Below are 14,350 nucleotides of genomic sequence, written 5' to 3'. Positions count from 1 at the left end.
ATAGACACTTGCCTGTCCTCAGAGGTGTCAAATCCAGCTTCAGAAAGTAAAAGTCCAGCCACATATTTGTTCCATCATCTGAATAAACCAGATGATTGTAATTAGTTCAGCTCTTCAGGCAGGTGGATGAGCTAATTATTGAGATCACCTGTTTTAGGTGCACAAGGTAGAAGCAACACATGCAAGGGTTTTTACTTTCTGAAGCTGGATTTGACACCTCTGCCTGTCCTCCTCGACGCACAGTGACGCTGTTTACAAAAAAGCGCAACAGCACCTCCACCTGCTGAGGAAACTGAGGACTTTCCACGTCGGCAAGGACACTTTAACTCTGGCTTATAAATCTCTCATTGAATCGCTGCTTACCTTCAGTATCTCATTCTGGTACAACCTGTTCACCACCAAACACAGAACTAAACTCTTCCACATTATCGTTATACATTATAGTTTATTCTATTGTATCTAGTTTGCACTGACATACCAATTAAACAATTGCAAATTATAAAGAAGACAATGCTAATACGGCTGAGGGTATTTTAGCATTGTGTTATATTATTTTTAAATATAACTGCTTGGGCTGTATGTGAGAAGTGCAACTCTCACTTCCTGGTACTTTTCCAGGGCCATGCTGGTCTCTGCCGCATCCTGAGTCTCAATAAATATCAGCTTGTTCCTCTGGATGTTCTCCAGGATTCCCTGCAAACAAACAGAAAATCAGGAAACTGATCCTTGACAAACAGTTAAAAACTGTTTTTGATCAGTGATGAAAGTGGTCCTAAAAAAAAAAAAAAAAATTATGACGTTGGGGGTGCCACAGCTGGTGTGTGTGTGTGTGTGCATGCATTTTGGTGCAATTAAGAGCTTTTTCTCAGTCCACTTTTCTTGCTCATTTTAGTCATAAAAAGCATACTTTCTCATATCAGCAAATGGCCGAATTATAATACACAGTCTGTCACATGGATTAGAATACGGTTTTATTAATATTTCATTAAAATCACATATTTGCATTGGACTGTTACTGTTCTCTCTTGACATTTATCTAAACATTTGACATCAGCAATATATGCTTTCATAACAACAGATAGTGTCTTAAAATCAGAATCAAATGTATTGCCAAGTAAGTTCTCACATACAAGGAATTTGACCTGGTGTCACTGGTGCATAAACAACAATAAGAAAAGGAAAAAATACTTCTGTAAGAAGTAATTTGTGCATAAACAACAATAAAAAGAAAGGCAAAAACATTTCTGTAAAAAGTAAGGGGTCGAATAGACAAAACTATGTTCACTGTCAAATAAATATAACAGTGGAATGGGGCTGTGCAAAGGCATGCAAGACATACCGTATTTTCCGGACTATAAGTCGCACCGGAGTATAAGTCGCACCAGCCACTTTATCCATTATAAAGAAAAATAAACCATAGATAAGTCGCACTGGAGTATAAGTCGCATGGACATACAGGTATGTTAACTTAACATGAAAGTTCAGATGATAATATTATGATGATAATATCTGCACATTGTTTGAGCACCCATGTGCGGACTCGCTCCTCTAGGTTTTAGCCCGCGATTAGCTTTTTTTGTTTTTTTCATGGTGGTTAGAGTAACCTCCGCTTTCCTCCAGTCCCTCACAAGTTTCTCACTCACTCCAAACTCTCTCTCTGCTGCTCGATTACTGTTTTCGGATGCATATTTCACCAGTCGCAACTTGTAATCTGCAGAGTATGCTTTTCTTTTTGGTGGCATTTTTTTCTGGCCTTCTCCATTGTCTTGTTATCAGTAATGTTGAAATTTTAATTTTTCTATGGTAGTCAGAAGTCGCAGGAACAGTCACACAAGCCTTGAGCGCCCTCTCGTGAGCTGCATTTTACCTATGGATATGTTTGCATTTTGCGGACCACATTGCGAGCCGAACCATGCAGCACCTACCTGCGCAGCTCATGACCTCCCTGTGGTGTCGAAGCCAGCTCCTTCCAAGTGCAGATGCTAATCCTCCGCCGTCGCTCACCCAGTGCTCCCACACAGCTCTAAGCATCAACTCTGCTCACACTGATATTCAAGGGTTGAAGCTGTTTTGTTAGCCCTCCCAGAATAAGCACCGTGTTCATCTGCTTCACACGCTGTTTCACAATCATTGTCTGGGTGAAGTGAGGAATACGCGTCCAATGTTCTGTTCTCTGATTGGTTATCGCGACCAGCGTGACCTATAGGACGGCTGCCATACTACAGTGCCCATGATGCATTGCATTTCCGGCCATTTTAAAACATAGAGCGACTGTGTCACGTAAAATTGTTTTATTACGGTAAATTAATTGAGAATCTACCGGTATATTTTTCATTTATAAGTCGCTCTGGAGTATAGGTCGCACCCCCTGCCAAAACATGTAAAAAAGTGCGACTTATAGTCCGGAAAATACGGTAGATATAAAATAAACTAAAATAAAATTTGACATAAGTAAAGCTGCACCTACTGTTAATTAAGTCAACAATATAACTTTCAGTTCTCAGGAACACTGATTTTGCTTTAAATTTGATTCTTATTCACTTATATAAATGGGAAATGCAATAAGATTTTTCCGTCCATTGATGACATAAGCATTTCTGGGATACTGACAATTTATGTCATTTTTCACATCAACATTTGACTTTTATAGCATGTTAAATGTTTATCAAAATTTCCTCCAGTTGGACATTTCATGCCAATGTTACAGAAGAACCATAAAATGCAGATTTAGCAGCCAAGAGTTTGCATGGAGACAATTTGAAGTAGAGCTGCCACAAACAACTATTTTGATAGTTGACTAGTCAACGATTACTTTTGCGATTAGTTGACTAGTAATATGTAAATTGCAGCTTATCGCATTTTATCGATATTGATACCACTATTGATTCCGCTTATCAATCCGATTCCTTGCTTCACTGGTTCAAAGTTTAAAACAAATGACTCATTGATAACTAATTTAGTTGTCGACGTAGTCGTGACTAGTCGACTAGTCATGGCAGCCCCAATTAGAAGTAAATTCTTCCCAAAGACAGATTTTGAAAGATGATACAAAAATCAAAAACTTACTGGGAGTGTTAGCTTTTCTGTATAAACGATGATTTTAAAAAAAGTCGGGTCGCCGCTTTGGTCTTTTTGCTTGAACCAGCCTCATCTGAATTCATTCCTAATTCATTTTAAATTGTCTCCCTGCAGCAGAACATTTCATCCATTCTGTTTTGTCAGCATAGCGCGGAGTTCGGCAGGGGTGGTGATTCATATGCTTGGTTTCAGTGCGGAAGGTTCCTGGTTCAAACCTCGCCCCTGCCACATTTCTCCATGTAATGTGGAGTTGCGTCAGGAAGGGCATCTGGTGTAAAACTTGTGCCACATCAACATGCAGCTCCACCTTAGATCTGCTGTGGTGACCCCGAGTGAGAACAAGGGAGCAGCCAAAGGGACTTACCTTAGTATGGTGCGGAGTTCACCATAAAATCTGTAATGGTGTCTCTCATTTGCTGCTGTGTGAACAAGCAGCGCCATGTAACATTTATCCTTCAGTCTCGGATCAGGACGCGAAACTGTCAGACTTAATATCCACTGTGACGTCTCATCAGAGACATTTCCAAATGATTTTACAGATACGAACATCAATGATATCAGCTCACAGACCAAATCCAACGAGGGCCAAGAAAACAAAAATAACCAGGAAATGTTCGCCACGGAAGTAAACTTTCTGGATGAGAAAACATTAGTTCACTAAGTCACCTGGCAAGTGGCATTCAAGAATTTATCCTCATATTCATAAGTACATCCTTTCAAAGAACGATGAAGTTTTAATTCTCAAAAATATTTAATACTGGAACTGAAATGTGAAAAAGAATAAATAAATAAAATACGCTAAATCAGTGAGTCACATTTGCAAAGCGTGGTGTGGGCTGATTCTGTGCCTTAAGTAATGCACCATTTTCTCCATATGATGGGACCTTCTCAGACATAATGCACTTGCTCTTATTTATTTGTCTGTCTGTCAGCAAGATTATGTCAAAACTACTGCACAGATTTTGACAAAATTTTCAATCACAGATACATATTAGGCCAGGGGTTTTCAAACTGTGGGAGACTGAGTTCCCCCCAGAACAAATGAATAGCTGCCCCCACCCCCACCCCCCACACACAATTTCAATATCTTCATGTGTTTCTTTTTATTCTTTTACACATCTTAAAAGAATTACAAATACATTTACACATTTTACATCCTTTTCAAACATTTTAAACGTGTTTTAAAACAACTTTCTCTTCTTCTATTTTTATCATATTTTAAACATTGTTTTTTAAACATTTAAATATCTCTGTTTTTAAAAGTCTTTTGCATAACACATTTTAGCATAAATAATAAGGGATGGGTATTGATAAGATTTTATTGATATCAATGCTATTGTCGATTCCGCATATCGATCCGATTCCTTATCAATACTTCCTGTAAATGTTCTGTGTAATAAAAGTAGGCTTTACAGGTTTTCTATGTCAACAACATTTTATTGAGTCTTAAAGTAAATAAATATGAAGGTCACTGGATCCTTGATCACTGGACATAAATAAAAATAAAGTCTGTAGTTCCTCAAAAGCATTTCCTTTCAGACATTAACAGTATGAAGATCACTCCATACCTTGGGGAGGTGGTGCTCTAGTGGTTAAGCGTTGGGCTTGAGACCAGAAGATCCTCGGATCAAATCCCAGCCTGACTGGAAAATCACTAAAGGCCCTTGGGCAAGGTCCTTAATCCCCTAGTTGCTCCCGATGTGTCGTGAGCGCGTTGCATGGCAACATCGGGGTGAATGTGAGGCATTATTTGTAAAGTGCTTTGAGCGTTTGATGCAGATGGAAAAGCGCTATATAAATGCAGTCCATTTACCATACCTCCGAGCTGAGCTCTTGCAGCCAGCTGTGCTGCAAGTCAGCATCAATGTAAATCATAAACAACGCAGGATGTCTCATTTTGGAAGGAAACGTTTTAGTTTGTTGTCTATGTTACAACGTTTGGAAAGCGGTGTCATTTGTTTTAAAACGGTGATTCGCTTTGAAGTTATTAATTCTGGTCGGCGAAAGGAATGGAGGATGATTCTTGTTTCTTGCCTGCAACAAGACAGGAGTCCCAGTTATTGACTTTAATCTGCACAAAAGTGACTTGCGATTGAATTTTTAAATGGCTTTGAGAGGGGATAAGGAGTGGACTTGCCGCTTCTGAAAAGCAGTGAAGCAATGAACCAATGAAGGAGTGGATCAGAGCACTGCTTTGTTGGTCCAAGCTTCAAAGTGAAGCCATTACAGAAGCGGCTGATTATAGACCCGCTGCAGGGTCTGCAATCAATGTAAAGAAATGATCATTTTCCTGACAAACACCCTCAAAAACAACGGACACTCTGAAGGACCAATAAGAGACTCGTTAAGCAAAACGGCTATTGATGTCGGTGGAATCATTTCTAAATGATACTCGAAAAGAACTGGTTCATGATACCCATCCCACATGCCCCCCTGAAGAACTCTGGGCACGCCTCACAGTTTGAAAACAACTGCATTAGGCCATGGAAGACTCCATTAAATTCTGGAGGTGATCCGGTGTCACAGACCGAATGGCCCCCCCATAAAAATCAGTCCGCTCTGCCTTCAACTGCGCATGCATCATTTGGGACCACAGCAGCTCGTCTGACTCTGACTCTCTTCACCCAAAGTGATCAAAGGAATAATGTGATTATTAACCATCAGATGACAAAGTAAAACCTCTTAAATCATTCTAAAGTCAGTTTTAAGCAGAAACAAGGTGCTAATCGGTGAGTCGGTCCTGGCGCTTTGAAATGACAGAGGCGCAGTGAACGCAGCAGCAGCTCGTCTGGCTGCTGCGCTCTGATCGCTTCCTCTTTTATGATGAAATAATGCTGAATTTATGTGGAAATGACTGTTGTACAAAGCTTCAGATATCTGTCACTGAGATAGATGATGACTGGAGTGCAGTTTGAAGCAGAAACAAGGTGTTAATCCATGAACCGCGGCTGACGCACAGAAATGACATGCGCAGTGAAGGCAGGGGAGACGGATTTTTAGGGGGAGCCGTTCAGTTGGTGACACCGGATCCGGATTCTGGATCAAGATTTCCCTTTATATCAGCTTTGAAGGATTACATTAAAACTACTTCACGGATTCTCACCAGATTTGCAGCACATATAGATATTAGGGCATGGAAGACTCCACTGCATTTTGGAGATGATCTGGATCCGGACTGGCGGATGTCAGAAATCTCTGATTGCCCTTGTTTGAAATGATAGCTTTCCATAAAATGACACTATTCAATTCAATTCAATTTTATTTATATAGTGCCAAATCACAACAAACAGTTGCCCCAAGGCGCTTTATTTTGTAAGGCAAGGCCATACAATAATTACGTAAAAACCCCAAAGGTCAAAACGACCCCCTGTGAGCAAGCACTTGGTGACAGTGGGAAGGAAAAACTCCCTTTTAACAGGAAGAAACCTCCAGCAGAACCAGGCTCAGGGAGGGGCAGTCTTCTGCTGGGACTGGTTGGGGCTGAGGGAGAGAACCAGGAAAAAGTCATGCTGTGGAGGGGAGCAGAGATCAATCACTAATGATTAAATGCAGAGTGGTGCATACAGAGCAAAAAGAGAAAGAAACACTCAGTGCATTATGGGAACCCCCCAGCAGTCTAAGTCTATAGCAGCATAACTAAGGGATGGTTCAGGGTCACCTGATCCAGCCCTAACTATAAGCTTTAGCAAAAAGGAAAGTTTTAAGCCTAATCTTAAAAGTAGAGAGGGTGTCCGTCTCCCTGATCCGAATTGGGAGCTGGTTCCACAGGAGAGGAGCCTGAAAGCTGAAGGCTCTGCCTCCCATTCTACTCTTACAAACCCTAGGAACTACAAGTAAGCCTGCAGTCTGAGAGCGAAGCGCTCTATTGGGGTGATATGGTACTATGAGGTCCCTAAGATAAGAAGGGACCTGATTATTCAAAACCTTATAAGTAAGAAGAAGAATTTTAAATTATATTCTAGAATTAACAGGAAGCCAATGAAGAGAGGCCAATATGGGTGAGATATGCTCTCTCCTTCTAGTCCCCGTCAGTACTCTAGCTGCAGCATTTTGAATTAACTGAAGGCTTTTCAGGGAACTTTTAGGACAACCTGATAATAATGAATTACAATAGTCCAGCCTAGAGGAAATAAATGCATGAATTAGTTTTTCAGCATCACTCTGAGACAAGACCTTTCTAATTTTAGAGATATTGCGTAAATGCAAAAAAGCAGTCTTACATATTTGTTTAATATGCGCTTTGAATGACATATCCTGATCAAAAATGATTCCAAGATTTCTCACAGTATTACTAGAGGTCAGGGTAATGCCATCCAGAGTAAGGATCTGGTTAGACACCATGTTTCTAAGATTTGTGGGGCCAAGTACAATAACTTCAGTTTTATCTGAGTTTAAAAGCAGGAAATTAGAGGTCATCCATGTCCTTATGTCTGTAAGACAATCCTGCAGTTTAGCTAATTGGTGTGTGTCCTCTGGCTTCATGGATAGATAAAGCTGGGTATCATCTGCATAACAATGAAAATTTAAGCAATGCCGTCTAATAATACTGCCTAAGGGAAGCATGTATAAAGTGAATAAAATTGGTCCTAGCACAGAACCTTGTGGAACTCCGTAATTAACCTTAATCTGTGAAGAAGATTCCCCATTTACATGAACAAATTGTAATCTATTAGATAAATATGATTCAAACCACCGCAGCGCAGTGCCTTTAATACCTATGGCATGCTCTAATCTCTGTAATAAAATTTTATGGTCAACAGTATCAAAAGCAGCACTGAGGTCTAACAGAACAAGCACAGAGATGAGTCCACTGTCTGAGGCCATAAGAAGATCATTTGTAACCTTCACTAATGCTGTTTCTGTACTATGATGAATTCTAAAACCTGACTGAAACTCTTCAAATAGACCATTCCTCTGCAGATGATCAGTTAGCTGTTTTACAACTACCCTTTCAAGAATTTTTGAGAGAAAAGGAAGGTTGGAGATTGGCTTATAATTAGTTAAGATAGCTGGGTCAAGTGATGGCTTTTTAAGTAATGGTTTAATTACTGCCACCTTAAAAGCCTGTGGTACATAGCCAACTAATAAAGATAGATTGATCATATTTAAGATCGAAGCATTAAATAATGGTAGGGCTTCCTTGAGCAGCCTGGTAGGAATGGGGTCCAATAGACATGTTGATGGTTTGGATGAAGTAACTAATGAAAATAACTCAGACAGAACAATCTGAGAGAAAGAGTCTAACCAAATACCGGCATCACTGAAAGCAGCCAAAGATAACAATACGTCTTTGGGATGGTTATGAGTAATTTTTTCTCTAATAGTTAAAATTTTATTAGCAAAGAAAGTCATGAAGTCATTACTAGTTAAAGTTAAAGGAATACTCGGCTCAATAGAGCTCTGACTCTTTGTCAGCCTGGCTACAGTGCTGAAAAGAAACCTGGAGTTGTTCTTATTTTCTTCAATTAGTGATGAGTAGTAAGATGTCCTAGCTTTACGGAGGGCTTTTTTATAGAGCAACAGACTCTTTTTCCAGGCTAAGTGAAGATCTTCTAAATTAGTGAGACGCCATTTCCTCTCCAACTTACGGGTTATCTGCTTTAAGCTGCGAGTTTGTGAGTTATACCACGGAGTCAGGCACTTCTGATTTAAAGCTCTCTTTTTCAGAGGAGCTACAGCATCCAAAGTTGTCTTCAATGAGGATGTAAAACTATTGACGAGATACTCTATCTCCCTTACAGAGTTTAGGTAGCTACTCTGCACTGTGTTGGTATATGGCATTAGAGAACATAAAGAAGGAATCATATCCTTAAACCTAGTTACAGCGCTTTCTGAAAGACTTCTAGTGTAATGAAACTTATTCCCCACTGTTGGGTAGTCCATCAGAGTAAATGTAAATGTTATTAAGAAATGATCAGACAGAAGGGAGTTTTCAGGGAATACTGTTAAGTCTTCAATTTCCATACCATAAGTCAGAACAAGATATGATTAAAGTGGTGGGTGGACTCATTTATATTTTGAGCAAAGCCAATTGAGTCTAATAATAGATTAAATGCAGTGTTGAGGCTGTCATTCTCAGCATCTGTGTGGATGTTAAAATCGCCCACTATAATTATCTTATCTGAGCTAAGCACTAAGTCAGACAAAAGTTCTGAAAATTCACAGAGAAACTCACAGTAACGACCAGGAGGACGATAGATAACAAATAAAACTGGTTTTTGGGACTTCCAATTTGGATGGACAAGACTAAGAGTCAAGCTTTCAAATGAATTAAAGCTCTGTCTGGGTTTTTGATTAATTAATAAGCTGGAATGGAAGATTGCTGCTAATCCTCCGCCTCGGCCCGTGCTATGAGCGTTCTGGCAGTTAATGTGACTCGGGGGTGTTGACTCATTTAAACTAACATATTCATCCTGCTTTAACCAGGTTTCTGTAAGGCAGAATAAATCAATATGTTGATCAATTATTATATAATTTACTAACAGGGACTTAGAAGAGAGAGACCTAATGTTTAATAGACCACATTTAACTGTTTTAGTCTGTGGTGCAGTTGAAGGTGCTATATTATTTTTTCTTTTTGAATTTTTATGCTTAAATAGATTTTTGCTGGTTATTGGTGGTCTGGGAGCAGGCACCGTCTCTACGGGGATGGGGTAATGAGGGGATGGCAGGGGGAGAGAAGCTGCAGAGAGGTGTGTAAGACTACAACTCTGCTTCCTGGTCCCAACCCTGGATAGTCACGGTTTGGAGGATTTAAGAAAATTGGCCAGATTTGTAGAAATGAGAGCTGCTCCATCCAAAGTGGGATGGATGCCGTCTCTCCTAACAAGACCAGGTTTTCCCCAGAAGCTTTGCCAATTATCTATGAAGCCCACCTCATTTTTTGGACACCACTCAGACAGCCAGCAATTCAAGGAGAACATGCGGCTAAACATGTCACTCCCGGTCCGACTGGGGAGGGGCCCAGAGAAAACTACAGAGTCCGACATTGTTTTTGCAACGTTACACACCGATTCAATGTTAATTTTAGTGACCTCCGATTGGCGTAACCGGGTGTCATTACTGCCGACGTGAATTACAATCATACCAAATTTACGCTTAGCCTTAGCCAGCAGTTTCAAATTTCCTTCAATGTCGCCTGCTCTGGCCCCCGGAAGACAATTGACTATGGTTGCTGGTGTCGCTAACTTCACATTTCTCAAAACAGAGTCGCCAATGACCAGAGTTTGATCCTCGGCGGGTGTGTCGCCGAGTGGGGAAAAACGGTTAGAAATGTGAACGGGTTGGCGGTGTACACGGGGCTTCTGTTTAGGGCTACGCTTCCTCCTCACAGTCACCCAGTCGGCCTGCTTTCCCGGCTGCTCGGGATCTGCCAGAGGGAAACTAACGGCGGCTAAGCTACCTTGGTCCGCACCGACTATAGGGGCCTGGCTAGCTGTAGAATTTTCCACGGTGCAGAGCCGAGTCTCCAATTCACCCAGCCTGGCCTCCAAAGCTACGAATAAGCTACACTTATTACAAGTACCATTACTACTAAAGGAGGCCGAGTAATAACTAAACATTTCACACCCAGAGCAGAAAAGTGCGGGAGAGACAGGAGAAGCCGCCATGCTAAACCGGCTAAGAGCTAGTAGCTGCGCTAAGCTAGCGGATTCCTAAAAACACGCAAAGTGAATAACGTGTAAATAATTTAGAGGTGATTCAGCAGAGGGAGTGCTTTAGTTAAGGCACGTGAAGATTACACTGTGAAACAAATCGTTATCTAGGTAACTAGATCAATCTAACTGCGCAGATTAAACAGCTAACAGATACAGCAAAACACCGCTGTGCTCCGGAACAGGAAGTGATACAATACACTACATTTCCCAAAATGTGGCAGATATGCTGCCAAGTGACTGTCATCACTGTGAGTGGAGGACAACATGTTAGTCTTCAAAAGCTTAACACAGTACAGTTATCAGCTGCAAATATCTCTGTATATATGCAAACACTGACCTGTTCATACCAAGATGCCACAATGTTTTCCATGTACACATAGCTAGTGAAAAATGCCACTATGCCATCAGGAACAACTGCAGACATCTCCAGCAGTAGGTTGCCATAGTTACGGATCACAGCTGGGGAACAAAAGACATTTGATCAAACTTTGTAAGAAATTAACTGTTTCACAGTATCAGGTGCTGACAACTCAACAGATGTTTAACTTAGTCAGGTCATAAATATTTAGACAGGGGCAGCTGTTAAAATGCAACAAGCAAGATATGCAAAGTGTCTCCAGTGTGAGAGTCTACAAGCAAGTGGACAAACTAGACTAGGGATGCACAGTATCAGGAAAAAAATTCAGTGTCAGCCAATGACAGTGGACCTCATTCTGCAGTTCATCTCCACCTTAAAGACACTAACTACACGTTTGAGGACAAGGAAGTTAAAATCTTAGCCAGAGAAAGGAAATGGTTTGAGAGAGGAGTGAAGGAGGCATTTTATGTGAAACAGTTGAAACCCAGCCTTAACCGGGGAGGGGTCTGAGACACGCTTTGTCCCCTGTTTACAATGGGGTACTCAGGTCAAAGCAGTTTCAGTCTTTTGCTCATTGTAATGAGTCATTCACATCATGAGGAGAGTTGTCAGGAGAGCCGTCAGGAGAGGCGTCAGTCCCATCGTTAGGAGTGACAGCTGCCCTGGCATTAGGAGGGTGCTAACTAGAGCACAATAGGTGCTAATTAGAGCAACTGTTTAGTCACTAGCCTATAGCAGTCTGCCTCTCGGTAGGAGGGGTCTGGTTAGGTTTAAAACTTCAGCTTTTGTGGCTTCTGTTATTCTTCTCTACAAGAGTCAAGACAGAAATCAGACTACCAGAGCAAGAATTTTAGCTGAGGAAGCTTCTGCTATTTGAAGAGAAACATCCTCGTGTCAAGCAACCCGTCCAGTCGAAGATTCAAGCTTCTCTACTATGGAAACCACCTGGAGAAATGAGAGCCTTCACAAAAACATTTCTCCACCTCCATGCCTTGGTTGACTTCAGGACAGAGGCTACCTTCATAGTCAGACATATCGTTGCCAAACTCAAACATCCCCCAGAGGAACTGCCGAACCCGCTAGGCATTTGGGATTTAGATGACTCCCCTCTCACCTCCATCACACACTGTACCATTTCCCTCCATCTCATCACCTCTGGTAACCACCATGAGGAAATACAATTTTACATATTCTCCTCCTCCACATCCGTAGCATTAGGACATCGATGCTTGCTCCATCACAACCTGGCCATCGATTGGTCTACTGGCACTATCACTCGGTGGAACCAGAGGTGCCTATCCCTTTGCCTACAATCCGCAATACCTACTAGCCAGTCCAATGTCCCTCTCTCTGATGACACCCCAGTAGTTTTGTCTCTGGTTCCATCCATCTATCATGACCTAGCCCCTGTGTTTAGCAAAGACAAAGCTCTGTCACTACTCCCTCACCGTCCTCATGACTGCTCCATCGATTTGCTTCCCGGTGCCACTCTACTATTAAGCAGATTATACAATCTGAACCACTGGGAATGCAAATCGATGGAACAGCACATTCAGGAGTTCCTGACTTCAGGGATCCAGCCCTCTTCCCCCTGATGGGTGCCTGTTTCTTCTTCACAGGGAAGAAGGACAGCACCCTCCATCCCTGTATTGATTAGAGATTTAAACAATGCAACTTAAAAACAAGTATCCTCTTCCCCTCTTCAGCTCCACTTTTAAACCCTTACACAGGTTGTCCATTTTCACCAAACATGATCTCTGTAATGCCTATCATTTGGTTCATATGAGAGAGGACGATTAGGGGGAAACAGCCTTTAAGACCCCTCTGTGTCATTCTGACACTCCTCCAACCTTCCAAGACCTTGTTAACGATGTACTGTGCAATTTTTTAGACCAATATGTAGTGGTCTACTTACAACCCCAATTCCAATGAAGTTGGGACATTGTGTAAAAAGTAAATAAAAACAATACAATGATTTGCAAATCCTCTTCAACCTACATTCAATTGAATACACCGTAAAGACAAGATATTTAATGTTCAAACTGATAAACTTTATTGTTTTTGTGCAAATATTTGCTCATTTTTTTAGAGGTCTTTGTGATATTTTAGAAGTGCGGAAATCCGCTCCAGCTTTAAAACTGTACATGTACTCGGGGGTACTCAAGGCACTATTTTTTCAAAATTTTCATGGAGGAGGCCCCCAGGATCCCCGGGACACCCTGATTTCTTTGGAGGGACACCCAAAAGTTCAATTTCTGCCTAAAACTATGCATGGGAGTGAATGCTACATCCATCTAATAATGTGTTCTTAACCTTTTATGAGAAGTGAAATTAAGCTGACCACACAAAACATTAAATATCATGGGGTCATACTGTCTACGGTGAAACAGAAGGATTACTGCAAATTTATCTATTTATTTTAAATTTGCATTTACCATTCATCCCAATTTTTACTGAACTGGGGTTGCATAAAAATGGTTACTATCCAAATACTTATGGACATGAACATGACTGAGTTTTACAATAAGTCTCCCTTGATCAGCATGGTGCTATGTTGCTTTTGATCAAGCAATGGGGGGGGGGGGACAAAAGCTGAAATTATCTCTCTACTAACCAATGTCTTCTCTTGTTTCAAACTTTGAACTGAGAGTCACCTGATCATTTCCTCTGGCAACAATCTGTGAGACAGAAAACAAAGACACCAACAGGCAATCAAAATTAAAAGTTCAATATGATGACTGAAAAGTACCAACTAAAAACACTATGAACCACATTCTAAAAGAAACTTGAAAGTGTTCAAATTACAGAGGAATCCAATCAGAAACCTGACCCGTATCTTCCACCATCTACTACTTGTGTTGTTGTATGGAAAGACCATTAATATAAAAAAAAAAAGAGCTCAAAGGAACACCTTTACCTGTGTCCAAAATTTTGGGCGGATAAAACATTTTAATGCAGAACTTGATCGCGAAGAAAATATTCTGAACTCTGAGCACAAAAGCATTTCATACGTTCAAACTTATTGAGATAAATGTGATGACATAACCTCAAACTCCTCTACCAGTTGATTCGGGGATCAACCGTCCACCCGAAACACACACATAATGCAAGTATTATGTGCAGATTCCAGTCAATGGCATTGTGATTTTCACCTCCATCATTCACGCCAGGTGCTGATGGAGGTTACAAGCAGGTGTGGTCGAAGCTACACAAAGCTTGAAATAAGAATGAGCAGATTCAGGTTCTGATTCTTTCA

General features: G+C 41.0%; 1 protein-coding gene across 1 annotated transcript in view; it reads right to left on the bottom strand.

The window, feature by feature from the left end:
• Positions 1-14,350, bottom strand: part of ercc2 (excision repair cross-complementation group 2) — a 104,635-nt gene that overhangs the window by 22,915 nt on the left and 67,370 nt on the right. Inside the window, exons 14-16 of the mRNA XM_034168859.1 lie at positions 13,709-13,772; positions 11,074-11,195; positions 601-693 (exon numbers count right to left, since the gene is read on the bottom strand). Coding sequence (XP_034024750.1) covers positions 601-693; positions 11,074-11,195; positions 13,709-13,772 — 279 coding nt within the window. The remainder of the gene's footprint in view (positions 1-600; positions 694-11,073; positions 11,196-13,708; positions 13,773-14,350) is intronic.

Source organism: Thalassophryne amazonica, chromosome 4, assembly GCF_902500255.1.
Source record: "Thalassophryne amazonica chromosome 4, fThaAma1.1, whole genome shotgun sequence".
Lineage (NCBI taxonomy): Eukaryota > Metazoa > Chordata > Actinopteri > Batrachoidiformes > Batrachoididae > Thalassophryne > Thalassophryne amazonica.
Note: the sequence above shows the minus strand (reverse complement) of the source record. Positions and strands in the feature narration are given on the sequence as shown.